This window comes from Colletotrichum scovillei (assembly GCF_011075155.1).
Source record: "Colletotrichum scovillei strain TJNH1 chromosome Unknown Contig00007, whole genome shotgun sequence".
Lineage (NCBI taxonomy): Eukaryota > Fungi > Ascomycota > Sordariomycetes > Glomerellales > Glomerellaceae > Colletotrichum > Colletotrichum scovillei.
Genome location: NW_023336265.1, coordinates 442,379 through 467,207, shown reverse-complemented (window position 1 = coordinate 467,207; position 24,829 = coordinate 442,379). Strand labels below are relative to the sequence as shown.

General features: G+C 57.4%; 8 protein-coding genes across 8 annotated transcripts; 6 read left to right on the top strand and 2 right to left on the bottom strand.

Moving 5' to 3' along the window:
• Nucleotides 1–1,428: 1,428 nt before the first annotated feature.
• On the top strand, nucleotides 1,429–3,257 carry HER10_EVM0003639 (cytochrome P450; the record flags this gene model as incomplete). Its single annotated transcript, XM_035473306.1, has 5 exons — nucleotides 1,429–1,648; nucleotides 1,815–2,011; nucleotides 2,061–2,419; nucleotides 2,466–3,087; nucleotides 3,144–3,257. The coding sequence occupies 5 exons, from the start codon at nucleotides 1,429–1,431 to the stop codon at nucleotides 3,255–3,257; spliced, it is 1,512 nt and encodes a 503-aa protein (XP_035331365.1).
• A 1,088-nt stretch (nucleotides 3,258–4,345) lies between these two features.
• Nucleotides 4,346–6,325, top strand: HER10_EVM0004581 (glycosyl hydrolase family 15; the record flags this gene model as incomplete). Its single annotated transcript, XM_035474217.1, has 4 exons — nucleotides 4,346–4,553; nucleotides 4,601–4,970; nucleotides 5,019–5,474; nucleotides 5,524–6,325. 4 exons carry the CDS (start codon nucleotides 4,346–4,348, stop codon nucleotides 6,323–6,325), a joined length of 1,836 nt encoding a protein of 611 aa, XP_035331420.1.
• Nucleotides 6,318–9,581, bottom strand: HER10_EVM0003398 (fungal specific transcription factor domain-containing protein). Its single transcript, XM_035473075.1, has 4 exons — nucleotides 8,563–9,581; nucleotides 8,475–8,508; nucleotides 7,935–8,417; nucleotides 6,318–7,891 (listed from the first exon to the last, which is right to left on the bottom strand). Exons 1-4 carry the CDS (start codon nucleotides 9,033–9,035, stop codon nucleotides 6,428–6,430), a joined length of 2,454 nt encoding a protein of 817 aa, XP_035331350.1. The 5' UTR covers nucleotides 9,036–9,581; the 3' UTR covers nucleotides 6,318–6,427.
• A 305-nt stretch (nucleotides 9,582–9,886) lies between these two features.
• On the top strand, nucleotides 9,887–12,517 carry HER10_EVM0009149 (major facilitator superfamily transporter). The gene is made up of 4 exons (XM_035478648.1): nucleotides 9,887–10,966; nucleotides 11,016–11,279; nucleotides 11,327–11,733; nucleotides 11,785–12,517. The coding sequence occupies exons 1-4, from the start codon at nucleotides 10,404–10,406 to the stop codon at nucleotides 12,453–12,455; spliced, it is 1,905 nt and encodes a 634-aa protein (XP_035331710.1). The 5' UTR covers nucleotides 9,887–10,403; the 3' UTR covers nucleotides 12,456–12,517.
• Nucleotides 12,518–13,013: 496 nt separating this feature from the next.
• On the top strand, nucleotides 13,014–17,060 carry HER10_EVM0012087 (nuclear pore protein; the record flags this gene model as incomplete). The annotated part of the gene is made up of 6 exons (XM_035481490.1): nucleotides 13,014–13,640; nucleotides 13,690–13,692; nucleotides 13,745–15,149; nucleotides 15,620–15,643; nucleotides 15,717–15,947; nucleotides 16,008–17,060. The coding sequence occupies exons 1-6, from the start codon at nucleotides 13,525–13,527 to the stop codon at nucleotides 17,058–17,060; spliced, it is 2,832 nt and encodes a 943-aa protein (XP_035331901.1). The 5' UTR covers nucleotides 13,014–13,524.
• Nucleotides 17,061–17,346: 286 nt separating this feature from the next.
• Nucleotides 17,347–21,037, bottom strand: HER10_EVM0001751 (AARP2CN domain-containing protein). Its single transcript, XM_035471486.1, has 3 exons — nucleotides 20,917–21,037; nucleotides 20,791–20,861; nucleotides 17,347–20,733 (listed from the first exon to the last, which is right to left on the bottom strand). The coding sequence occupies exons 1-3, from the start codon at nucleotides 20,981–20,983 to the stop codon at nucleotides 17,422–17,424; spliced, it is 3,450 nt and encodes a 1,149-aa protein (XP_035331231.1). The 5' UTR covers nucleotides 20,984–21,037; the 3' UTR covers nucleotides 17,347–17,421.
• A 1,177-nt stretch (nucleotides 21,038–22,214) lies between these two features.
• On the top strand, nucleotides 22,215–22,595 carry HER10_EVM0001010 (peptidase inhibitor I9; the record flags this gene model as incomplete). The annotated part of the gene is made up of 4 exons (XM_035470774.1): nucleotides 22,215–22,229; nucleotides 22,292–22,332; nucleotides 22,385–22,453; nucleotides 22,505–22,595. The coding sequence occupies 4 exons, from the start codon at nucleotides 22,215–22,217 to the stop codon at nucleotides 22,593–22,595; spliced, it is 216 nt and encodes a 71-aa protein (XP_035331189.1).
• Nucleotides 22,596–23,107: 512 nt separating this feature from the next.
• On the top strand, nucleotides 23,108–24,533 carry HER10_EVM0000171 (uncharacterized protein; the record flags this gene model as incomplete). The annotated part of the gene is made up of 2 exons (XM_035469965.1): nucleotides 23,108–23,328; nucleotides 23,381–24,533. The coding sequence occupies 2 exons, from the start codon at nucleotides 23,108–23,110 to the stop codon at nucleotides 24,531–24,533; spliced, it is 1,374 nt and encodes a 457-aa protein (XP_035331124.1).
• Between the last annotated feature and the right edge of the window lie 296 nt (nucleotides 24,534–24,829).

Sequence of the window (24,829 nt, the reverse complement as noted above, 5' to 3'; positions counted from 1 at the left end):
CAGTAACAACACTGTGTGTGTTGGCGTGAACGGTGCCTTACACAAACCGTATGCACGCGTCAGCCACAGCCGGAGTTTGTCTGCTTGGAGCGTCCACCGAGCGAGCTGTCAGTGCCCAGTCAAGACACGATACCTTCCACAGGAGGAAGCAGACTTGGTTGTGGCCGACGTTGCGGCGTTTTGAAAGTCGGGAAGCGTGGCATCGTGTCATCGGCCGTCTCGCCGAGGGCCGGATGCCTGCATACAATCATGCAGAACATCGGGTGGACAGGCAAATACGGCCGGGTTTGTGGCCGCCATCAACTGTCCAAGTTGCTAGCTTGATGCTGGTGATGTGCGGCGTGGAGAACTAGGGAAATGGAAGAAAAGTCGATCACCACCACGACGAGGGTGTTCCCGGGACTGAGTGCTGTCTTTGAGCATCGGTGTAACCAAACTAGAGTGACTGCAATCCGGCTCGGGAGGGGCACCACGGGTAGCAAACAGGATAACGGCCCATGGGGAATCTCACATCGACTGTGACCACCCGTATACATGGTTGTCGGACAAGAGCTGCAGGATGGGGTTTAGCTTCAGTATTGCTGCTCATCTACCTGAGTCTTGAGTGGCATAGTACTTATCACAATTTGATGTCAAGTCATATAGACGAGTCGGGTTGAAGACATGGGACTATGGTGAATAGCCTTTTTCGCGTGCTTGGGCGAGGTTGTCGAGATACCATCTGTCTGCTTCACCGAGATGCCTGTCATATAGTAGCCTCTAGCCGGAGCCCGATGTCATGCGGGTGGAACGGGACGCTGCATATGACGGCTCACATTTCTATTTCTTTGCCAGAATGATTGAAGAAGAGCAGGATGCCCGACGGACGGAGCGGGTGGGAAAAGAGGTAAAGAGACTAGGGTGGAGGATTGGGCTACGAGACGTGGTGATATTGGTGAATGAGAAAAGCCATGATCCATTTTGCCCGATGCAGGTGCTTGGGGGACACCTTCCATTAGCCACCCTCTTCATATTCAATGGGTGATGAAGTCGGAGAATGGACGGAGGTGCGGTGTCTTTCTTCACCCCGGCTGCCAAATTCGCAGCTTCCCTTTACGAGTTGCTTGCTGCTTGCTGCGTTCTGCTTGCTCTTTCATCCCATTGCTGCGAGAAGCTCCTTCCCTGTGGTCTGTGGGTGGTGTACACTGAATCAGACAAAGGAAGAAGGCGCTCTCGTCGCCCGCCGCCTGCCGTCTACGCATACTTCTACGCTATTGCCCTCCGTAGAGGTCGCCGAGTGTCAACTGCCCAGCCAAACCTTCCTTCCCTCCTCAAGTTTACTCCATAGACTCACTCTCATCAGCATTCTCTCACTTTTCTCATCTTACAAACTCACTCACCAACTCAACCCTCGAAACTACCCCATCACCTTCAACAACCCGAGACACCATGGCGGCCATCGAGGAGCTCTCGGGCCACATCTGGAACCCGCTTCTGATGTTCCTTACGGCCCTTTTCATATATCTGGGATCCTTGAGCTACCGTTCATGGAACCGTCTCAGACACATCCCCGGACCACCAGGTGCCGCCTTGAGCAAGTGGTGGATGCTACGTAACACACTGGGTGGGCAGATGCATCTCGCTCTCAAGCGAGCCTGTGATGACTATGGTGAGTTCAAAACTCTCATCCCAGAAACACCATCAGCTCGCCCGGCTGGGTGGTTTGTTCCGGGGGCCAAAAAGGGTCTCAGACACACATGCTGCCCAGCCAGGCAACATCAACGACAAACGGCCTGTTTGTTTCGACAGGCTGCTGACAGGGAACTTTGCTTTAGGCCCGGTCGTCCGCATCGGACCCAACGACTTGGTAACCAATGACTCGGAAATCCTTCGTCGCATGTGGGCGGTTCGCTCGCCATACCGCAAGGGCGCCTTCTACGAGGCTGTTCGCTTCGACCCCACGAGGGACAACCTCATCTCCATGAGAGATGACCACGAGCACAACGAGCTGCGCGCCAAGATGGCCATTGGCGTAAGTCCGCACTGACGTCTGTGTCTTCCCAAACTCACACTGGTCCCAGTATTCGGGTAAGGAGAATGAAGGTTTCGAAACCACCATCGACGGTCAGATACAGGCCTTTATCAGACTCATCGAGGAGCGATACGTGTCTACCACTGGTGCCTTTCGCCCGATGGACCTTTGCCAAAAGGTTCAATACCTCACGCTGGATATCATCACCTCCCTTGCATTTGGCTACCACTTCGGATATATCGAGCAAGATGCCGACGTTCATCAGTACATCCACATGACCGAGCAGAGCATGCCCGTCATGATGACGCTCTCAGTATTCCCGCACCTGGCCAAACTGCTGCAGTCGCCCCTGTTCCGTCAAGCCATGCCGTCGGAGCATGACCGCGTGGGGTTCGGCAAGTTCATCGCGTGGGTAGCCCTTTTCTTTCTGGCTGTAAGAAACTAACATTATCAGTGTTGCCAAAAAGGTCGTGGCGGAGAGGCTCATGTCGGACAAGACGGCCAAGCGGCGAGACATGCTTGGATCGTTCCTCGCACACGGACTAACTCGAGAGGAGGCCGAAGGCGAGACATTAGTCCAGATCATGGCCGGTTCCGACACCACAGCGACCGCCATTCGAACGACCATGCTCTATCTGATGACATCCCCCTCATGCTACTCCAAGCTTGCCAAGGAGGTGCGAGAGGCGGCCAACGCGGGCACAATTTCATCTCCTGTGACCAACCGCGAGGCGGGCGGCCTTCAGTACCTGCAGGCGGTCATCAAAGAAGGTTTGCGGGTGTTCCCTCCCGTTACCGGTCTCATGTCAACGACGGTGCCCGCGGGCGGCGACTTCATGCACGGCATGAGCATCCCCGAAGGCACCGACATTGGCTGGACGGCGTTTGGCGTGCTACGCTCCAAGGCAGTGTACGGCCCGGACGCCGACGTGTTCCGGCCGGAACGGTGGCTCGAGGCCGGCGAGGACGAGCTAAAGGCGATGACGGCGCAGTGGGAACTCGTCTTCAAGTACGGAAAGTGGCAGTGTCTCGGCAAGACGGTTGCTCTCATGGAGTTGAACAAGGTTTTTGTGGAGGTAAGTTGCGGCGAGAACTTCCTAATTTCAAAGCAAGAGTCTAATGCCGCGTATAGCTTCTTCGCCGGTTTGACTTTGCCCTGGTCGACCCCGCCAAGTCGTGGAGTTCATTCTCGGCCGGCATATTCATCCAGTCCGACCTCTGGGTGAGAGTTCAGAAGCTTGGCTAGTCAGCTCAAAACTCGGACTTAGAAGCGCGTCGGCCGTCGACAGACGAAGGGTTTGCAGGGAACGGAAACTCTGCGTACAGTGGTGAGCCAACTAATTGGCTTATAGATTGGCATATATGGCAGAGGCAGGTTGACAATACAGACTTTCTTCGTTGAATTACGTGTGCGGACATGGCCGAGTTAACCAGGCCAAGACGCACAGGAGATGAAGACGCCCTAGTGATCGGAGGGCGTTGATCGTCTATGAAGGGAAATCCCGAAAGCGAGTGTCCGCGAACTCCGGCCATCCGAGTCATGCAGGGCGAGTTCAGGAGGGCTGAGATATTCCCGTGTGTGGTCCTCCATCATTCACGCACACAATGCGTTCAGTCAAACGAGTCACCTGGAAGCCGTCTCAAAAAGTCTGGTGATGAGGTTGTGAATGTGATCAAGTTACAGAGACACCAATGGTTAGAAGAGGTTGTTGAGGTTGGTCGCTCCCCGCACTATTGCCATCCTGTGGCTTCCCAACGCAGCTAGACCTGGGGAGCGGACTTATTTCCCCATGGTCGACCAGTCTAAGCGAGCCCGATAGTCCGCGTGCTGCACGACAATCGGCCCGCGACGTTGTTCTTCTCTTCGTACTTGACACTTTACAGAATCATAACTCACTTCACAGCAATAAGGCAGTAAGAATGTCCGAAAGCTGATTAATTACTCCCGTCGAAGAAAGCGAATTGGCTTTCGCTCGCACTTGCTTGAGAAACTCTGCCAAAGCAACTCAGGGCATTAGACTTCTAGAACGAAATGACGGATCCACGACGATCCCCTATCCCCAATGCTACCCAAGAGACGCCATCCCTGTCCGCGTTCGATTTGGGATGAACACGCAGGGGTCTGCAGCACGATGATGCCAGTAATAAGCTTCGAGAGCTACTATTGTTGTTCTGTGCCCACTGCCCAGCTAGGCCCGCACTTTGCTATACGACTATGTCTCGGGGGCTATGTTTGGGATATAAGAGTTTCCCATCCCATCGTCGACCCGAAATGCTCTAGTCTCGCACTTCACCGAACACTTCAGAGACTGAGGAAGTAACGGCACGATCACCATGAGTCTAACAAAGACACTACTCTGTGCCGTTGGCCTCACTGCCAACGTTGCACGCGTTGCCGCTGCCGATCTCGACGACTTCATTTCAAGTCAAAGAACCATTGCGCTCAATGGTGTTCTGAGCAACATCGGACCCGACGGCGCTTCGGTTGCAGGCGCAAGCGCCGGCATCGTCGTTGCCAGCCCGTCCAAGGCCGACCCCGACTGTAAGTGTGTTCACTACACCATGTGATTCTCTTCCTGACTTTGCCAGACTTTTTCACGTGGACTCGCGATGCCGCTTTGACCATGAAGATGATTGTCGACGAGTTCATCCTCGGACACGACGAGCTCCAGGTCCATATTGAGGACTACTACAAGTCCCAGGCCGTTCTGCAGACCGTCGGCAACCCTTCCGGATCATTTCTCCCGTCTGGTCGTGGCCTCGGCGAGGCAAAGTACCTGGTTGACGGCTCGCGCTTCAACGGCGAATGGGGTCGCCCGCAGAGAGACGGCCCGGCGTTGAGAGCCATCACGCTCATCACCTACTCCCGCTGGCTCGTCGACAACGGGCAGCAAGCCAAGGCCAAGGATATCATCTGGCCCATCATCTCCAACGATCTGTCGTATACCGCCCAGTACTGGTAAGCAAGCTGGTTTCTCATGGATTTGCAGGCAGCTCACAATGATAGGAACTCAACTGGCTTCGATCTGTGGGAGGAGGTCAACGGCTCCAGCTTCTTCACCACCCAGAACCAGTACCGCGCCCTCGTCGAGGGAGCTGCGCTGGCCGAGTCGCTCGCCGTAAAGTGCACGGGATGTGAGCTGGCCCCGGACGTCCTCTGCTTTCTCCAGACGTACTGGAATGCCGCGGACGGCTACTACGTCGCCAACGTCAACACGCAGACGAAGCGCTCCGGCAAGGACGCCAACGTCATGCTCGGCTCGATTGCCGTCTTTGACGTGGCCGCGAGCTGCGAGGACCCATCCATCCAGCCGTGCCACAGCAAGGCTCTGAGCAACTTCAAGGTCTGGGTCGACTCCTTCCGCAACGGCACGCTGTACCCCGTCAACGAGGGCATCCCGCAGGGTCAAGGTGTTGCTCTCGGTCGGTACATCGAGGACACGTACTACAACGGCAACCCTTGGTGAGTTTTGCGATGATAGACCATCAAAACATTGAAGCTAACTTACTAGGTACCTCATCACTCTCGGCGCCGCCGAGTTCCTCTACGACGCAGTGGCGCAGTGGAACGCCCACGGCCAGATCAAGGTCGACACGACCTCCTTCCCCTTCTTCAAGGAACTCTACCCGACCGCCAGGGAGACGACCTACCAGAAGAACAGCAACACCACCCTCGACTACGCCGGCATCGTCAAGGCCGTCAACGCCTACGCCGACTCCTTTGTCGAGGTCGCGCAAAAGTACACACCCGCCGACGGCGCCCTCGCCGAGCAGTTCAACAAGACCACCGGGTCCCCGACCTCGGCCCGCGACCTCACCTGGTCCTACGCCGCCTTCATCACCATGGCCGAGCGCCGCGCCGGCCAGTACCCGCCCAGCTGGGTGCCTGAGATCGCGTCAGAGGTTCCCGCCACCTGCGCCGCCTCGACCACGACCGGCGTCTACGTTCCCGCCACCGCCGCCGGCGCGCCCGACGTCACGGGCTCCTGCACCGTGCCCGTCACCTTCCTCGTCAACGCCACCACCTACTACGGCGAGGGTCTCTCTCTCCTGGGCAACATTGCCGAGCTCGGCGCGTGGAACGTCGACAACGGGCAGCCCATGTCGGCGTCCGGGTACACCGCCGAGCGCCCGCTCTGGAGCGTCGACGTCGAGCTCCCCGGCGGGTCCAACGTCAGCTACGTCTACGTGCGAAAACAGAGCTGCGGCTTCCTCTACGAGGAGAGGAACCACACGCTCACGGTGCCGGCGTGCAACTCTACGCAAAAGGTGGTCACGGACGATGCGTGGGTTGGAAAGACGAATGGCTGCTAAAAAAGTACAAGTGCTGTTCGCTGGCACGTTTGAATTCATTACATCGTAATAAAGATGGTTTAAGGTCCAGGTAGAAAGACCCCAGATACTTAGATAGACCCCCTAATTTCCAAACATGTTGTTACCGTCCGCGTTGCCCATCATGCCGGGTCCACCGCCAACCATGCCGTTCCCGCCCATGGGAAACCCCCCGAAACCGCCTCCAAAGGCCCCGTACGTGTCCATGTCGTATCCTTGCATCAGGTAGCTCCAATCCATATCGATGACGTCGGCCTCGGACGGGGGCGGGTTCATCACCGGCGTGCCCGCCGTCACGGACGGCGGCGTCATCATCATGTTTTGCGGAATCTGTTGCATCGGGAGCTGCGACGCGCTGTTGTTCACCGGCGCCGCCCGACCCACACCACCCGCCTGCTGCGAGACACCGCCGCCCGGTGGAACACCGACGCTGGGCCCGCCCATGCCCATCTCCGGCCCGGGCCGGCGTCCGCCCCCACTCCCGCCCCCGTGCTGCTTCTTCCCCATCTTCTCCGCGCGCTGCCGAAGCCTCGTGATCCACATGGGCTCCTGCATCGGCTTCTTCCCAATCTGCTCCTGCCCAGCCGCGTGCGCGTCCCACGCCTTGATGAATAGGTTGCCAAACGCAATGTGCATGGGACTGTGCAGCGTGCTCATCAGACCCCTCCGCTCGTGGTTCTCGGCGATGGCGTCCCACGCGCGCTCGACCATGGTGCCCGTCAACCTGTGCCGCAGCTCCGTCACCAAGAACATGTACGCGGGGAACGGGAAGTGGAGGTACGTGTACCACTTGTATCCCCCTAGGCTGTCGGCGGCCTGGACGACGTTGTCGTACTCGATCATCTGGACGGCCTCGAGGAAGAGCGTGTCGCGCTCGTGCTCCGCCAGCGTCGTCGCCTCGCCGTTGCCCATGCGCACGAGGAACGAGATGACGCGCATCTTGCAGAGCGATTGCCGCGTCATGGTGAGAGTGAAGAAGTGTAGTGGGATCTTGGGGTCGCACCATTTGAGGTACGTGCCTTCAATGTGCGCGAAGAAGCCGTCGAGGGTGTAGACTTGGTCCTGGCCGGCCATGCGCACCGTTGAGATGGGACGCGGCGGTGCTTGGGGGCCGGTACTGGTGCCGGTGCCTCCGCCGCCACCGGCGTCCTTATCCTTGTCTCCGTGGCGTTGGCCGTCGCGCAAGGTGTCGCTGCTGATGGCCATGGCCAGCTCTGTCCGGATGAGGACGAAGAGCATCTCCGTCACGCCCTGGTGCGGGGTCGGGGCGTCCTTGCCGTTGACGTGGAGGTCTGTGTCGTTGATGTTGAGGGGCAGCTTGCAGTCGGCGGCGGTGGACAGTGCCGTCACGGTCGACCCCGTCATCTCTCCTATCCGGCGGTCGTAGCCTACAATGGTCCACCACAGCCGCCGGCGTTGCTCGACTTCGTACGGCGATAGGCCGAAGGCGGCGGCGTCGCGGTGGAGGCCCATCCGTTGGGCTATCCTCACGGCGATACCGACGAGACAGAATATTTGCCGCGGGTCGACAAACATGCGAACGGCGATCTAGCTTGTTAGCGTGCTTCTCGAATCATTTATGATGACGTACCAAGTAGAGCATATAGGCCTGGAGGACCATCGTATCACTGGTCCGCATGAAGCCCGCGTTGACCAAGGCTTGCTGAAGCGCGGTGTGGAACCTGGACAGGACGGTAGGCTTTGGCTCGTTGAACATCTTTGCCACGTCCACGTCTTCCATGGAGGTGACTGCCATGAGGTAAATGGCAAACATGAGCGTCTCGACGCTCTTTGGGATCTTTTCGAGGTTGGCGCTGGCCTCGATGATGAGGCCCTGTACCGTTGGCACATGCGTTATTTTGAGTAAGGGGTTGACGTTGTTAATGTAGATTTGCCACAGTTGAAAGATTTGGATAGGTGATGGGTGGAGATGCGTCACGGAGGCGTTTCGGCTTCCCACGATGAATGGAAAGCCGTCCTGGTTGTCGTACATCTTGTCAAAGGCGTGATGGATGGTTGAGCCGTCAACCTCGTCTTCTGACGAGTCTCGCAACAGCTCCTCGCTAGCTCGAAACTGAATCCAAGTTAGATACTAGATGTGCGGATGGCAAAGCAAGGTAAGAGAACACACCTCTTTGTGAAAGGGAAACCATTTGCTAAATGGCCTAGTTGGGATTGAGTTAGCTGACGATCAAGTGTAATGGAGTGGGCCTACGCACTTATCGGATTGTGATCTCCGACTCCCTGCCACGGAAGGGGATGTGCTCCCCTCGGGCGAGGTCTTTAGCCCCTCAAAGTCGTTCGCGAGGTCGGCATCCTCGTCGAGCATGTGGTCATCGTCAAGGTGTGTCGAGTTCCTATCGCCGGCCTTGAGCTCGGCGGCGATGGGGTCGAACTTGACGCCATTCTCCGCCAAGAGGGATTCGTACTTTTTGAGGCGGTCGACGAGATCGCGTTCCTGAAGACGTTTCTTGCGCCTTCTTGGCGGCTGTGGTGGTATTACTCGACACTCTACCCTGGCCTTGACGCAGTTGGCACACGGCTTGTTCTTGTCGCAGCGGACTTTTCGTTGCTGGCACAGCACACACGAGGTCCCCCTGGTAAGCTTCATCGCTGCCATGGGGTCGGGTTCGGGTGCGGGTGGAGGAACTGCCCTCGGTGGGGGTGGGAGCTGGGCTTCTCCCGACGACATGGTTCAGTATTATGTGGATGCCTCTCTCTTGAGATGCAACGACGACGCGACAGTCAGCCACCTTGCAGACGTGGTTCGTCGGCTGGCTTGTTCCCAACTCGGATCCGAGGGGTGACGTTTGCAGGCGAAACGTTGACGGGATGCAGCATGTGAGTCTAAAGGGTGATATCCAATGAAGAAGCACTTCCAGATGCTGCCGCCGAACCTCTTGCCAGGATCGGAGGAGGAAGCTGTATTATTGACCGAGACGCTATCGACGTGATGGTGTACAAGACGGTCCCGGGATAGGTTGAAGTGCCGTATCCTGTATGCGGGCAGTGTAGATGGCCAGGAACGAGCAGGCAAGAGCTTAGAGACGGACGATCCGGATCACAATTCGTACAAAACAATCGAGGTGGTATGACAGAGAGTATGCAAAAGTCACATGCGGGGACGTCCAGCCTATGAGACGAACAACATGACTGTCGACTTGGTCAGTTCGGTGCTAAGAATTGAGGCTCTTTGCTTAACTTGGGCCTCTCGTGCCTTCTCGTGTTGAGACCACAAAGGAAACTGAATGGTTGTAAGACGAACATCAGAGGGAGCGGGGACTGCGGTCAGCTACGTTACCCGCCCGGGACCGAAGGGGACCCATCGGCGCTGGTCTCCGCGTGGCCCGCGCCTGCGAGGAGTCAAAAGTGGCCCAAGCTCCTTCAGCTGGATTGCCTGGTGGAGACCCTTAGGTAAGCCGGAGATTGCTGCGAGATACCCGAGCACCCGGCGCTATTCCGGAAGAGGGCAAGCCCCACCCTTTGCCCGGACACAACATCGACCTCCGGTGCCCGAGCAACTGCAACGCCATGTCCGTACACCACCAAAAGACAAGGGCGAGAGCTGGGCAAAGCATCCTTCTCTGGACATCCCCATCGGCCTTGAAAAGTCGGCTTCTGGATCTCGTCATGACTTTCTTCTTGTGAGACATTCCTATGCGGGCTATGATGGCCTTGCGTGGCTTCGCGTCGCGCCCTCTGCCTGTCACACTATGCTGCCGGCCACCGCGTCCAAGATAAGCAGGCAGGACAGAATGGCGGCGATGGCCAGGCTCGCCATATATAGCGATCCTCGCCTCTTAGTTCCATGACCCCGTCCTAGTGTCTCTCCCGCCAGACGAGCTCGTGGTCCGAACGTGATCTGTAACTTGAGATCTGACCGTGCGCTCGAGAGTCCGGACGAACCTCTAGCTCCCTCCCCGTTCCATTAATCAACATTTTCCCGCTGCCAAGCCCAAAAAGATTTGCGTGTGCTGCATTCTTTGTTTACATTTCGTGGCTTCACTCGAATTTGTTCACATCGTCAGCCTGCTGTCCAAATCCCCACGACAGCTTCAACATGGCGGACGCAGGTGCGAGGCCCGTCGAGGGCGATACTGCCTCAGAGAAGACCCGTGAGGTGGAGACCTCCAACAGCTCCACGCGGACCTTGACTCCGAGAGAGAGCGACGAGCGGCAGGAGAAGAAGTCATCCGAGGAGAAGCCCATCGAACCCGAGATTGAGAGCGAGAGACCAACAGAAAAGGCAACAGTCCAGTCCTCGGCCATATCAGCAAACGAGAGCCATAACGATGTATCCAAGCAGCCAGACGTCGACGACGATGTCGATGAAAAGGCCGATATCGAAGGGGGACCACCCACGGGGTCCCCGCCCGTTTTCGATGAAGCCGAGGAAAACTTCAAGCCGAAAACCATTACCTTTTGGCTCGTCATTTTGTCTAACTTTGTAGCAATGTTTCTCGTTGCCCTCGACCGCACAATCATTGCCACGGCCATCCCACGCATCACTGATGAGTTTCAAAGTCTTGGCGACATTGGCTGGTACGGTTCAGCATACATGCTCACGACTGCGGCCTCGCAATTGGTGTTTGGAAGAATCTACAAGTTTTACAGCCTGAGGGGGTGAGTCTCGATGGTCACTGGCTCTGTACGCATGCTGACACAACGGCAGAGCATTCCTTGGAAGCATCCTCATCTTCGAAATCGGCTCGCTCATTTGCGGTGTTGCGCCGAGCTCGCCAGTGCTCATTGCGGGCAGAGCCATTGCCGGTGTCGGTTCGGCGGGCATCTTTACGGGTGCGATGATGGTCATGATTCCCATGATCCCGCTGCACAAGAGACCCATGTTTCAGGGCATCTTTGGCATGGTGTTCGGCCTGGCGTCTGTCATTGGACCCTTGGTTGGCGGTGGCTTCACGAGCAACGTCACATGGAGGTATGTTTTGTGAGCATACACACTGTGGCACAGCTAACAAGACACAGATGGTGCTTCTACATCAACCTCCCCATTGGAGGCGTGGCGTTCGTCTTCCTGTTCTTCATGCTCAAGGCTCCCAGGCGGCAGCCTCAAGAGCCGGCTACGCTGTTCCAACACTTTAAGCGTCTCGACCCCTTGGGAACACTCTTTTTCGTCCCGTCCGTTGTATCCCTTCTCCTGGCGCTAGAGTGGGGTGGATCAGAGTATGCGTGGAATGACGGCCGCATAATTGCGCTGTTTGTCGTTTTCGGCGTTGCCTTCATGGCCTTCGCTGCCGTGCAGGTCTTTATGCCCAAGACCGCCACCGTGCCTGTCAGGATCATCAAGCAAAGAACCATGCTGGCGGGTGCCTTCTTCATGCTCTTCTTGGCCGGCTCGATGATGCTGGCCGTGTACTACCTGCCCATCTGGTGTAAGTGATTTCAACTCCATCCACTGTAATGAGCGCGCTGACACCCCCCAGTCCAAGCTGTGCAGGGAGCCAACCCGGTCAACTCGGGAATCTACACCATCCCTCTAGTCCTCAGCATCGTGGTATCCTCCATTATCTCGGGTGGCGCGACGCAAAAGATTGGATACTACGTGCCGTCCATGATCCTCTGCCCGTGTATCATGTCCGTAGGCCTGGGCCTGATGAGTACTTTCCAACCAGGCATCAGTTCCGGCCACTGGATCGGCTACCAGTTCCTGACCGGGTTCGGCCTGGGCTTCGGCATGCAGACCGTCGGGCTCGCGGTGCAGGCGGTTCTCCCCAAGGAGGACGTGTCGACCGGCGTCTCCATCAGCTTCTTTGCGCAGCAGTTGGGAGCCGCCATCTTCGTCTCCGTCGGGCAGTCGATCCTCAGCAACCTGCTCGTGTCGGAGCTCTCGGGCATCCCGGGGCTGTCTGCGCAGGCCATCGTCAACACCGGTGCCACCAACCTGCACACCGTTGTGCCGGCGCAGTTCTTGGACGTGGTTGTCCGAGCGTACAACTACGCCTGCACGCGCATCTTTTTGGCTGGCATGGGGCTGTCTCTCGCGACGCTCATCTGCGCCTTGTTTATGGAGTGGAAGAACATCAAGAAGAATAAGAAGCAACAGCGGGCCAAGCAGCGTGCCAGTCAGCTGAGACCGGGAGACATGGGCGCGTAGATGAGGGTAAGGTAACGATAATGATTAGAGTATGGACACAAATTCAGTATATACAGATCAGGGTAGGTAATAATAAGTTGTTATACCATTTCAAGCTCGTAAACTACAACTGGACAGTCTCATTATGAGGCAGAACTAAAAAGAGTTCACCCCCTCGGTGGCGAATGGGGACTACATCTCTTGGTGCACATGCTGGGATTTTGTCGACTCGAACTCGGGACCTCTGAGCCTTCACCGATTAGGCTGTTCGTGGACTTCAACCACTCCACCACTCAGCCAGTTTTGACCTGACCCCCAAAGGGGCGCCCGCTGGCTGGTGATAGGAATGGGCCTGGAGGGGTATATGAGAACTTCAGCCGTGGTGTTTTCTAGATATTGGATGAATATACGTTGGGTGATTCACGAGTTGTAGTTGACTTGTTGTTGAGCAACACTGAATTGCGGGGTGGGCAGCAACTAAGCAATATTCTAGGCCACAACGGGAATAGCTCTATCGGGCATTCTATGTATAGATTCTCGTCTTCGTCCCAACTACCCGGATTCAAACACAAACACACCTCCTGATCTGGTCGCAACTCTTCAGCTTTCAGTTATCGAGTCCGTTGCTTAGACACCTAGCAACGGCCTTTGACGGAGGGTCGAGGTTGGTGGGGCCAGAAATAAAGACGAAAGAAACTCCACGCCAGTAACGACAACGGATAATGACCGAGTCGCGTCAACCTTGAGTTGGACTCGCCCCATCAATCAAATATAATTAGCCTCCGCGTTGTGGTTGACCGCGGATAACCTCCTTTGCCCGAAACTCTGCTGTCCAGCCCACAAGCTTTAGTCTCTTATAGTCAACGTCAACTCCAACCACGGCTCGGACTGGCATCCTGACCTTGGCTTGGCATCGAGCACGCCGCCAATGCTACTCAACCGGGCATGGACAAGGAGGAGGAGCTTCTCGTCATATTACTCCATGATTGACATGACTGATCAGCCCATCGCGCCGTTTCACAACCCATCTCAGCCCTAAATAGACAGAAAAAGCCCGAGATTACTAGATCTGCCGGCTGCTTCGTCACGAATGGCATCTACATCACAGGAAAGCGGCTTTGCCACGCCTACGCTAGAGAAGGCAATCATCACTGCGAAGCGAAAACGAGCAAGTAGGCCCAAAGTGCGGACCGGCTGTCTGACTTGGTAAGTCTCTCGGAACCGTTATGACCAACCTTGACTGACTCGGTGGCAGCAAGTAAGACCTCAACTTGTGCTTGGCCCCCCACCGATACTAACTAGACCCCTAGAATCAGACGCATCAAGTGCGGAGAGGAGCGGCCCGCTTGTTCGCGTTGCACGTCAACAGGCCGGGCTTGCGACGGCTACGACAAAGGCCTGCCAGTTCGGCCAAGAGACAGCGATGCTCTCGTTCCCCAGGCTCTACTCATCCGAGTCTTGTCTGAGAGTCAAAACCCTCGATTGCTGCGTCCCCTCGTTGCCGACATTGACGGCACTCACACGGAGCGCGTCTACTTCCACCGCTTCCGTCGCATGGCAGAGGCCGGCCTCTCCAACCATGTCACGAACCTCACCAGTTTCTGGAGCCGCATCGCCACCCAGCTAAGCCACTCGGACGACGCCGTGAAGCACGCCATTGTCGCCCTCGGCTCTGCCCATCACATGTATCAGACGGCCCCTCCTCGTGGCGGAGAGACGCCTCCCCGCGAGCTCGAAATCTTCACCATCCAGCAGTACGGCACGGCCATGTCCAAGCTCTCCAGCTATGCCCACGTTCCGATGAAGGACAGGATCACCGTCACGCTTCTCTGTTGCGTGTCGTTTGTCTGCATCGAGTCCTTGCGGAATAACTGGCGACCAGCGCTGACGCATCTTTCGAATGGCCTGCGCATCATTGAGAGTCTGCCCATGAGCAAGCTCAACGAGCTGCGAGACGCTGTTCCCGCTCATGCTAGCGCAGACTCCTCGGAAGACGTCTTGTCGATGGACTACATCCTGAGACTCTTCGCCACCTGGGAGATCTCGTGTGCGCTCTTTGCCGAGAACTTCAAGCCCGTTATCGCCATCAAGCTGTATGAGGGGCGAGAGCTCGACGACACGCTGCTGGATGAGTTCAAGACCATTGCGGATGCGCACCGAGCCATCGTGCAATACACGCGCGACGTGTTTGCCCTGGTCTGGCTGACAAAGGAGCAACAAGGCGACGACGAGTTCTGGGCTCGCCCCGTACCACACCGCCAACATAAGATCCTCATGGAACGGGGCAATCACCTGACGGGTCTCTTCCAACGCTTCATGGAAAGGCCTCAAGCCCCCGCGAGCGGTACCAAAGAGCATCACTCCATCTGCCTCGACATGCTCCACTACAAGTGCGCGCGTCTGATATGTCAGACGCTGCATCAGAAGCCGCACCAGAGGCAGCAGTCGCCCGACGTCGTCGCCCAGCACGCGGAGCTCGTGTCGTTAGCTGCCCTGCTACACCAAGGGCTGGTTGCCAAGCAGCGCGAAACTGGGGCAATGCCTCGGTCGTTCACGCTCGATATCGGCATCATACCGCCCCTCTACTTTATACTTGTTACCTGTCAAGATCCCGTGATCCAGGGGAAAGCTCTGGGGGTGTTGCGAAACTACCCGCAGCGAGAAAACCTCTGGGACGGCAACTTTGTGCGCAACTTGTTGGTCACTGTTGAGAATGTCAGCTACGGACCGGTCCATCCCCTGAAGGATGTCCCGCATTCACTTGCGTTTGGGAAAGGCATCCCGGCGCTCTATGAGAAGCTACAGGAGCTGCGCATCAACGTTGAGGGGGGCGATTAACCTGGGTGATATTTGTTTTTCAGATGAAATTCACAGCACAGCCTTGAGTTGAGTTGCTCTTCAACACTTCCAAGGACTGATTGAGACCCTGGAGCGTGTGTTTGGACTATTTGTTCTGTGTCGCTATGTCTTGAAATATTAGAGGCATGGTATGGGTTGTTGTGAGATCGATTGTCTGTATCTTAGGTTTAACAAACTTGAAAACCCGTTAATTCTCATTATTCTCAAATGTATAGACGTCATCGTAATTGCAAATTAGTCCTTGGCGCCTCTGTTATTGTATGTTTGACTGAAGTTGATGTTACCACCAGGTCGGTACGTACCGAAGCTAAATGCGCGGGGCAGAGCTCCCTCGCTCGACCTTCAACTCGGTCGCATCTACAACACCACGACCTCGTTGTACGAGTACTGTAACCAGCTCCCCATCACCCAATTCGGCGCAAGATGGCGACATACCCTCACGAAGTACCTGCGATCGCCGAAGAAAAGACCGGATTCGACCTAAACCTCCAGCATGGACACCAGGACCTCGTCCAGGCCGTCGCCTTCAACGCCTACGGTGACCGGTGTGCGACAGGGTCCGTAGACGGCAAGATCAAGGTCTTTAACCGCCACAAGGACGGCGTCTGGCACCACTGCGATACCTGGGGTGCCCACGGCGGCGAGATCCTCGAGGTATGAACACACGAGCCGCAAGCAAAACGAAGTCGCTGACCTCTGCCTCCCCCGCCCCAGCTCCAGTGGCTCCCACCGACAGTCTACCCGAACCTCATCGCCTCCCTCGGCATAGAAGGCCGCTTCAAGCTGTGGGCGGAAGACCCGTCAGCAGCACCGGGTCGTCGATTCAGCGCCAGCAGCCGCGCGACGACGAGCAAAGCCGCCTACGAAATGCGCTCTCCCAAATACCCCTACCGCTCCTTTTCCATGAAACACAACGAAGAGACGCGGCACACGTACCTCGCCCTGCTCTCCACCGAGGGCCGCCTGGTAGTGTACGAGAACGAACAGCCCGAAAACATGTCGGAATACACACAAATCGACGAGCTGAGCATATGCCCCAAGCCGAGCCGCGGCGAGGAAATTAGCTTCAAGGTCCGCTTCGACCCGAACCTGGACCCGTGCTACAACGCCTTGCGGGCGGGCGTGGCGAGCGACTCCTTGGGGCTGGTCGTGGCAGGCATGTCGTCGGTCAAGATCTACCGCTCGAGGGACGTGATTGCGACTTCGTATGGCGTGGCGCAGACACAACGAGAGTTTTATCTTGCCGTCGAGGTAGGCGTCCACCGCGGCCTCGTACGCGACGTGGCGTGGGCGACGGGCAATATTCGAGGGTACGACACCATCGCGACGGCGTGCCAGGACGGCTGCGTGCGCGTGTTCCGCATCGACACGCCGCACTCGGCCGACGACGGCAAGACGTGGGCCACGACGGAGCTCACCAAGCACGAAAACCACTATGCGCAAGCATCGGCAAAGGCGGGAGGGCAGACGAACGACAAGCAGCAGCAGCATCAATCGGGACTCAGCGCAAGCCTGGCAAAGTCTGGCTCGCATGCGGAACGGCATTTTTCGGGGCAGCCGGGCCAGGTGAAGCACGTTTTCAAGGAAGTTGCCAAACTCGACAGCCACCGCACGCCTGTCTGGCGCGTCGGGTTTGACGACGACGGACAGATCCTGGCCAGTACGGGTGACGATGGCAAGCTTGTGTGCTACCGGCAGACCCCGAGCGGCACATGGGCCAAGAGTTCCGAGTTGGCCATGGTCAAGACAAGAATGGCAACGGTTTGATCGTGTGATATGAATTGGGCTGGCTGATGAGCGTCACCTAGGAGGCTTGAGAGCTGTTCATGTCACCAAGGCTGAGTACTTTGAGTATTGCACCGCAAATCACCAGCCTCGTAATCACTGCGAAGCGAGGTCCTCCCAATAGCCATCAGAGGCTTGGTATACGAAGCGAACAAGGCGCAACTAGACACAACGACGGGCACGTATCAAGGAAATGATTTTGAAGTTAGATACCCTACTGAGAGGCTTCACAGCCTGCGCCGTCTAATGCAAATGACAGCCAAGCGCCCTTGATTACACATACTCTGTCTCTCTCTACCAACGATACTTGCTTTTAGTCCCCCGTTTTCCGTGTTCCGAATATTTACTTTCTGCTGCGCTTCTGTCCGCCACCACCGCCTCCATCGTCGGCCGCCTGACGCTTCCGCCCGTTCTTGCGCCAGAACTCCTTGCTCTCCTTCTTCTCCCGCGCCTCCTTCTTCTCGTCCGAGTCGGCAATCTTCTTGCGGTACTCTGCGCGCTTCTCCTCCTTCTTGGCGGCGCGCTTGGCGACCTTGTCGTTGCGGATCGTCGACAGCTGCTGCAGCAGGTTGCGCGCCGTCTTCTCTTCTTTGTTGAGCACCACGGCGCGCTTCTGCATGTACGTCTCCTTCTGCTTGCGCTGCTGCACGATCTGCGACTTGAAGGGCAGCTCGGCGGCCAGGGCGCGCGGGACCCTGAGGGGGTTGAAGTGCCGCGTCTGGCGCTCGATCTTGCGGTACTGGCTGTTCTTCTCGAGGGGCGTGTCGATGCCTTCGTCGCGGCGGACTTGGCCCGTCAGGCGCATCGCCTGCCACCCGACGAGGTTGGTGACCGGGTTGTAGAAGCGGTGGGGCTTGATCGGGTACCAGGCGCGGAGGAAGACGATGTCGCTGTAGAGGATCTTGTCCTCGAAGGTGGCGCGGAAGTGGCCCTCGGGCTTGGAGAGGGCGCGCTTGATCTGGCCGCGGACGCCCGAGACGGTCTTGATGGCGGCGCCCTCGAACTTGGCGATTTCCAGCGCCGTGTTGAACATGCCCTTGATGAAGGCCGTGTTCTTGTGGATCTTGTCGGCCGTACCCGTGAGCTTGAGCTTCTTGACGATCTCGGTCGACTCGTCGACGCTGAGGACGGTGCCGGTCGCCGCGATGCGGAAACCGGGGTTCTCGGGCGAGAAGGAGTTGAAGCAGACGAAACCCGTGCTGGGCGCAATGAGCGGGCCGTAGACGGTCGCGAAGCAGTGCGTGTGCTCGGGCGTGTACTTGAGCATGCGGTTCCTCGTCCGCGAGTCCGAGGTGCTGTAGATGGGCATGGCCTGGAAGCGGCGCCAGCCGAGGGAGAAGATGAGGGGGTCGTTGGACTTGAGGATCTTCTTGTGCCAGCGGTGCTTCTTGATGCGCACCTGGACGAAGCCGAAGCGGTCCTCGGTCGGCGACAGGCCGCCGATGATGATGGGGTTGCGCGGGTTGAACTTTTCGACAAACTCGGCCGGGACGCCCTCGAGCACAATCTTTGCGTACTTGCCGGCGCGGTAGCCCTCGACGGCCGCCCGCTGCCGCTCGTCCAGCGTCTCGAACTCGGCCTTGTTGATGTCGAGCTGCTTCTGGATGACGGCCTTTTGCGCCTCGTACCAGTCGTCCTCGCCGAACTCCTGGTCGCCTGCCGCGCCCTCCCGCCGGGCGTTGGCCTTGTCGTTCATGAACCCCTCGCGGTCTTCCTCCTCGAAGCGCAGCTTGAGCTCCTCCTTGCGCTTCGCGTTCTTTTCGCGCTCCGTGTCAAACGCTTCTTCCTCTGTGGGTTCCTCCGCGTCCCCTCCGTGCTGCTCGCCCGTCTCGAGGTCCTCAAAGACACCGTCACCCTCGTCGTCCTCGTCCTCCTCATCATCGTCGATGCCGTCAAACTCGTCATCGTCATCCCCGTCGTCGTCACGCATGCCCGCCGTGGTGAAGCGCTTCCGCAGAGCCTCGACGGCCACCGCCTGCGACCACTTCGCCGCCAGGTCTTGGTAGTCGTACACGGGTATCGATCTGTCCTCGACCTTGTCCTCCTTGTCCTGCTTGGACTTTTGGAAAAAGTCGTCGTCCTCGTCCGCTTCAATGTCTTCCTCTTCCGCGTCCTCGCCGCGCCACTTTTGCAGCGCCTCGTCGGGCGACAGCTTCTCGTCGTACATGAACCTGGCCAGGTCCGGTGTGTGGTACGAGCGTCGCTTGCCGTGTAGCTTCTTTGCGCGCTCTGCCATGTTCTCCTTCCACTTCATGGCCGCCGCCTCCTCGTCCGAGTCAAAGTCCTCGTCGTCCATGTCCTCTTCCGAGTCCTCGTCTTCGTCTTCGAGCCCCGATATTGAGCCGAGATCCGAGTCGCTGTCGGCAAAGGCAATGTCGTCTTCTTGGGCGTCCTTGTCGGCGGTTTTCCGGAACATCTTGCCCAGCTTGCCCTCGTTGAACTCCTCTTCCACGTCGGACTCGCCCTCGTCTTCCCCGCTAACGAACCCCTCGTCGTCGTCCATCTCGGCGTCGGATTCCTCGTCGCGGTCTGCGAAGCGTGCGTGGCGCTGCGTCTTCCTGCCCGTGTCCTCCTCCTCGGCCACTTGCTTCAGCTGCTCGCCTCCCCGGAAGAGCTGCACGCCCTCCTCGGTCTGGCCCAGCAGCTTCCGCTCGCCCTGAAGTCCCACGATGAGCTCCTCGCCCTCGCCGCGCTCGCCGTCCTCGGCGTCCTTGTCGAGCGTGAAACCCTTTTCTCTCGTGATCCAGATGGCGTCGCCGTCAATCTTGAGACCGCTGCGGTCGGACATTGGTGCGTAGAGCTTCTTCTCCTTCTCGTCCAGGCGTCGTCGTGTCGTCTTGCCGGTGACCTTGGCGAGGGCCTGTTCCATGGCGGGCGTCGGGCACGGGTCGGGCATGACTTCGAGGTTCGCTACGGTAAAGTCGCCCAGTCCCGGAACGTGAACTCTTTGCCCCTGCTGCGTCATGTTGGTGCCGCGCAGGTAGCCCGACAACACGATCGACCGGTCGCACATGGGGTCCTCCTCAATCTTTGTGGGGTGGGTGATGTCTCGGTAGCTGTCGATGATGGTGTACGGGTGGGAGTTTCTCCAGATCAGGGGGCGCGGGTTCTTCATGACGGACAGGAAACGGGAGAGGTTGTGGATTTCGCGGTCGGGATAACGTCCGTTCATGACACCAGAGAGATAGAACAGGTGGGCGCCCGCGTACAGCTCGCTCCACAGCCTCTTCTTGAGTCTCTTCTTGGCGTCCCTCAGCGCCTGGGGTTTCCGGAACAGGTCGAGATGCGTGAGGATGCCAAAGACGTTGCCGGGCATACCGGTGGCGGCGAGGATATTGAGGAACTCCATTGTCTCCATCTCGAACCCGTAGTTGCCGTCAATCATGAGGAGGACAATGTCGGCGATCTTGGCCATGTCGACCATGGCCTCGAGCTCATTGGGGCATTCGACAAAGGTCAATCGCTGCTTCTTGGAGGTAACGACGGTGATGGGGCCTTGGGGGTCGGACACGGTCTCCTTTGCGTATCGTCGGATCAGGGACTTGAGGAGGGTCGTCTTCCCGACACCGGGCGGTCCCACGATGGTGACCAGCCTCGGTGGCGGCTCGTCGGGGAGGCGGTCGACTTGCGGGACATGGAAGCGTCGTTCTTTGATCTGTGAGGGTACAAGTCAGTTGCTGGTATGCTATGCGAGCAAGAGGGAGGGCCGCACATCTGAAGATCTCGCGGCCGACCTGGCAAGCTTTCCGGGGTTAGAAAAGGCAAAGGCCTTGGGGTTCTTTTCTGCGCGCTCGTCAGTATTCGAATTGGCGGGCGGTCATGAGTGTAGCAGACTTACCCCCAGTGTTTTGCTTCCCCTTCTTATCCTTGGCCTTGCGGTGAGGCTTGTGTACTTGGTCCTCCATGACGGCGTTGCCCAAAGATGTTGGGAGGTCCTGCAACTACACGACGAAAGACGGGCCTTGGGTTTTTTTTTTCGTCGCAGCGCCTCGCGACTCGACTGCTATCGATCAAAAATTTGTTGCGGGTCCGAGGTGGCTTATCTAATCTGCATATCGATAAGATAAGACGTGCCCCCACTTCCTCGTGTTACCCCTCTGTGCCCCTCCCTCGGAGATCGTCGTGAGCCGACCCCACGATATGGGATCACAGTTTGTGGTATGGTCTTTACACAATGATATCTCTACTATTGTGGCCCTGCAATGTTTCATGGTATCTTGGTGTTTATGTGGAATGTCAGGCACCACGTTGGATGAAGACGTGGTGGTATACGACACGAAGTCGGCAGGAGACCCATGAATACCTTCAGTTACGAACAGAGGTACATGGAATAGGTAGAGCGACGGAGGCAGAGGGTTAGGTCAGCAATGACGGCATGGCGATGACGACCCGGTGGTGGGAGATGGTGAGAGATGGCCGGGGACGCATTGATTGGTTTCTAGGCCAAGTCACAAGACAATCCAAGGCTCCGCAATCCTCTGCGCGCACCGGCAGGATGATGCGTGAAGAAACGAGATGCATGAGGCGCCAGATCTGGTCAGTCTTTTCGCGTCTTATCTCGGCTGTGCACGTCGGACGTGTTGTGGATGCGCTCTATGCGCCATAGATGCCTTTGAGGGATGACTTGTTGGTTGTCTGGCAGGCAGATGGAGGCGACCATCTCGGCTCAAGAGGCGCGCAAAGGTGGGATGACGTATTGCGTGTGCATTAGGGGAGCAATTCCTGAACAGTAGGAAGCAAGCAGATGCTGGTGCCATCCAATGCTTTACGTACCACACAGGCGTCCACACCCACGCGGTCCAGGGCAGTAGATAGGTAGTTGCTGTGGTTGCATGGACCTTCCCCTCCACCTGCTGGGCCACCCACGAACCTTTCCGCGTCACTGTTAGTTCCCGGCTGTACGCAGTAGGCAGCCCACCTCGAGTTCCCACACCCATCCCGTCACTGTCACTGGCGTGTACCGTCTAGAAGGTAGCCCATCCCTTAGCAAACCGGGCAGGCATGAGTCCTGGCGGCTTGGTTATAAAGAGACTCTGCCGGCCTCTGTCCAACTTGAGAGCTTGTCAACTTCAACCTCGCTCTTGCACAACCACAAACTACAACTCACACCATACAAACCCAACCACATCCATCAGAATGCCTACCTACATTGTGAGTACAACTCTTCTACACTGAATACCACCAGCACTGTTCCGCAAGCTAACCTGCCCCAGGTCACCTGCAAGGAGGATGCCTCCGCCGACCAGGTCGCGGCGTAAGTCTTCTCTTCCACGACGACACAGATCTAAGAACTAACAGCAAACCAGCGCCAAGAAGCACGCCACTGATCAGGGAGGAAAGATTGGCCACGAGTACAGCCTGATCAAGGGTTTCTCGTACGCTCTCCCCCTTCATCCTCACCAGTACAGGTGACTGACCAACTACAGCGTCGAGTTCCCCGAGGACCAAATCTCAACCCTTGAGAGCCACGAGCACGTCAAGCACGTCGAGAAGGACCAGGAGGTCAAGACGCAATAGAGGGATGTATCCTGAGCGAGGGGCTGGCAAGCTGTACTTGATCCACTACATACCTTAGACTCACGAGATTCTTAATGATTTACGCTTCACTTCGTTTACTAGTTTATTGTTTGTGACGCCTGGCTCGTAGCAATCTGCCTTAACAAGGCAGCTAGGCAAACCTGCCTTTTAAGATCATCAAGGTCCTCGTCCGTACAAACAACGAGGTACGTGCCGGTAGCAGCATCAAGCGCTTGGAATCGGCCCCCGCCGCCAGAGGTCCAAGTGTCTCACCACCCCCGGCGCGGGGCTCATGGAGAGCCCGGACCACCTCTCCAAGGGGCCGTCGGTAGCCACTGGGAACCCCACAAAAAGGACAGTGCACATACCACGCGCTAAGGTCCCAAAGCGTATGATCTCATGCTCTTTCCGCTGCTGCTGCTGCTGCTGCTGCTGCGTGTTGCACCAGAAACCTCCCCAACAGATTTCCCCTTGACCGTATCACTCCTCTTTGCAACATCGACAATGCCGCCATGATACCCATCGCGAGACCATTGAGGCCCAAGACGCCCCAGAGGATACTCGCACAACTCAATACTCCTTCAAACACTCGTCTGCTCTCTTCCTCTCGGCACGGCCACCGTCACAGTCACCGCCATGGCTCCTCCCACCACCTGTCCCGCGTCGACGACCACGAGATTGTCCAGCTGGCCAACAAGACGCAGCATCCCTTGAGCCTCACCGACCTGGTCAAGTACGTACAGCCTCTGGTACTTGATTCTAATTGCAAGAACTAACATCAAAAGACACGGCCGCCCTCCTCTGAGCGAAAAGTCCCTGCTGTCCTCGGCCAACTTCACCCTCTCCCTCCTCCCGATCCGCCTCGCCCACCGCATCCAGGCCCTCCGCAACCTCCCCTACATTGTGGTCTCCAACCCCAACATCAGCCGCATCTACAACAACTACGTCCATTCCCTCTCCACCCTCCTCCCCTGGTGGACCAAGGGTGGTGACAGCGCCGTCCGCACTCTCGACGACGAGATACGCTTCACAGAGGTCCTCGCCGAGCTCGTTGCAACTCACACCGACACAATCCCCATCCTCGCCCGCGGCTTCCTCGAGTGCCGCCGCTACATCTCTCCGCAAGAGGTCACCCGCTTCCTCGACGAGCACCTCCGCGCCCGCATCGGCACCCGCCTCGTCGCCGAGCAGCACATTGCCCTGCACTACAGCTCCCAGCCTCACTTTGACCCGCAGGCCAGCCCGACCCCGTGCCCGGAGCAGCCCAGCTACATTGGCGTCATTGACACGGCCCTCAAGCCGGCCCACATCATTGAGTCCTGTGCCGGCTTCGTGGCGGACATTTGTGAGCTGCGGTACGGCGTACGGCCGCAGCTCGTCATCGACGGCGAGCCCGACACCACGTTTGCGTTTATACCGATGCACCTCGAATACATCGTCACCGAACTCCTCAAGAATGCCTTCCGAGCCACCGTGGAAGCCAGGGATAACAAGGAGCCCATTGTCGTCACCATCGCCCCGGAGCCGCCCCGACCAAACCAGCACCTCAAGATCGAGGTACCCAAGGAGACGCGCGGCGAGTTCAGGAGCGACGCCATCAAGCCGCTCGAAGATAACGTTCCCGGCGTGACGATTCGGATCCGCGACCGCGGCGGCGGCATCTCCCCCGAGGTGCTACCCAACATCTGGTCCTACTCCTTCACCACCTTTTCCGACGACGACGAGTTTCCCGGGTCTGATGATGGTGGACTGAATGTCATTTCCAGCGCGAGTGCTGGCGGGAGCTCGATTGCGGGTCTCGGGTACGGTCTGCCGCTGAGTCGGGCGTACGCCGAGTACTTTGGCGGTGGGATCGCCGTGCAGAGCTTGTACGGCTGGGGCACCGATGTTTATCTGCGGCTCAACGGCGTTGGCAAGATTCAGGAGCGAAAGACATGAGTAGACAGGAATGAAAATAAAATGCAGCTCACACGATTCATAATGAAGGTCCATTGTCTCATACAGATTAATTTGAACTACTAGGAGATGTATTATCCGGTGGAAGCCATCCGCGAATGTGGTGCCAAAGAACTACGATATGCCCCCAAATAAAGAGAAAAAAACATGGTAAACAAGATTTGTATCCAAGACATGCCCCTAGATTCGCAACGCCCCGAGTTTTTTTAAAAATGCCCTCATTATACGACAGAGATGAAAGCTGGCCCGTGTTATGTACGATTTGCCGTTATGATGCT

Coding starts and splice junctions, on each gene's coding strand:
- HER10_EVM0001751 (XM_035471486.1), bottom strand. CDS start 20,983: ATGGAGGACCAAGTACACAAGCCTCACCGCAAGGCCAAGGATAAGAAG. Junction 20,862..20,916: donor GGGGAAGCAAAACACTGGGG/GTAAGTCTGCTA, acceptor ACGAGCGCGCAG/AAAAGAACCCCAAGGCCTTT. Junction 20,734..20,790: donor CGGCCGCGAGATCTTCAGAT/GTGCGGCCCTCC, acceptor GTACCCTCACAG/ATCAAAGAACGACGCTTCCA.
- HER10_EVM0003398 (XM_035473075.1), bottom strand. CDS start 9,035: ATGTCGTCGGGAGAAGCCCAGCTCCCACCCCCACCGAGGGCAGTTCCT. Junction 8,509..8,562: donor CGGAGATCACAATCCGATAA/GTGCGTAGGCCC, acceptor AATCCCAACTAG/GCCATTTAGCAAATGGTTTC. Junction 8,418..8,474: donor GGTTTCCCTTTCACAAAGAG/GTGTGTTCTCTT, acceptor ACTTGGATTCAG/TTTCGAGCTAGCGAGGAGCT.
- HER10_EVM0009149 (XM_035478648.1), top strand. CDS start 10,404: ATGGCGGACGCAGGTGCGAGGCCCGTCGAGGGCGATACTGCCTCAGAG. Junction 10,967..11,015: donor AAGTTTTACAGCCTGAGGGG/GTGAGTCTCGAT, acceptor ACACAACGGCAG/AGCATTCCTTGGAAGCATCC. Junction 11,734..11,784: donor GTACTACCTGCCCATCTGGT/GTAAGTGATTTC, acceptor GACACCCCCCAG/TCCAAGCTGTGCAGGGAGCC.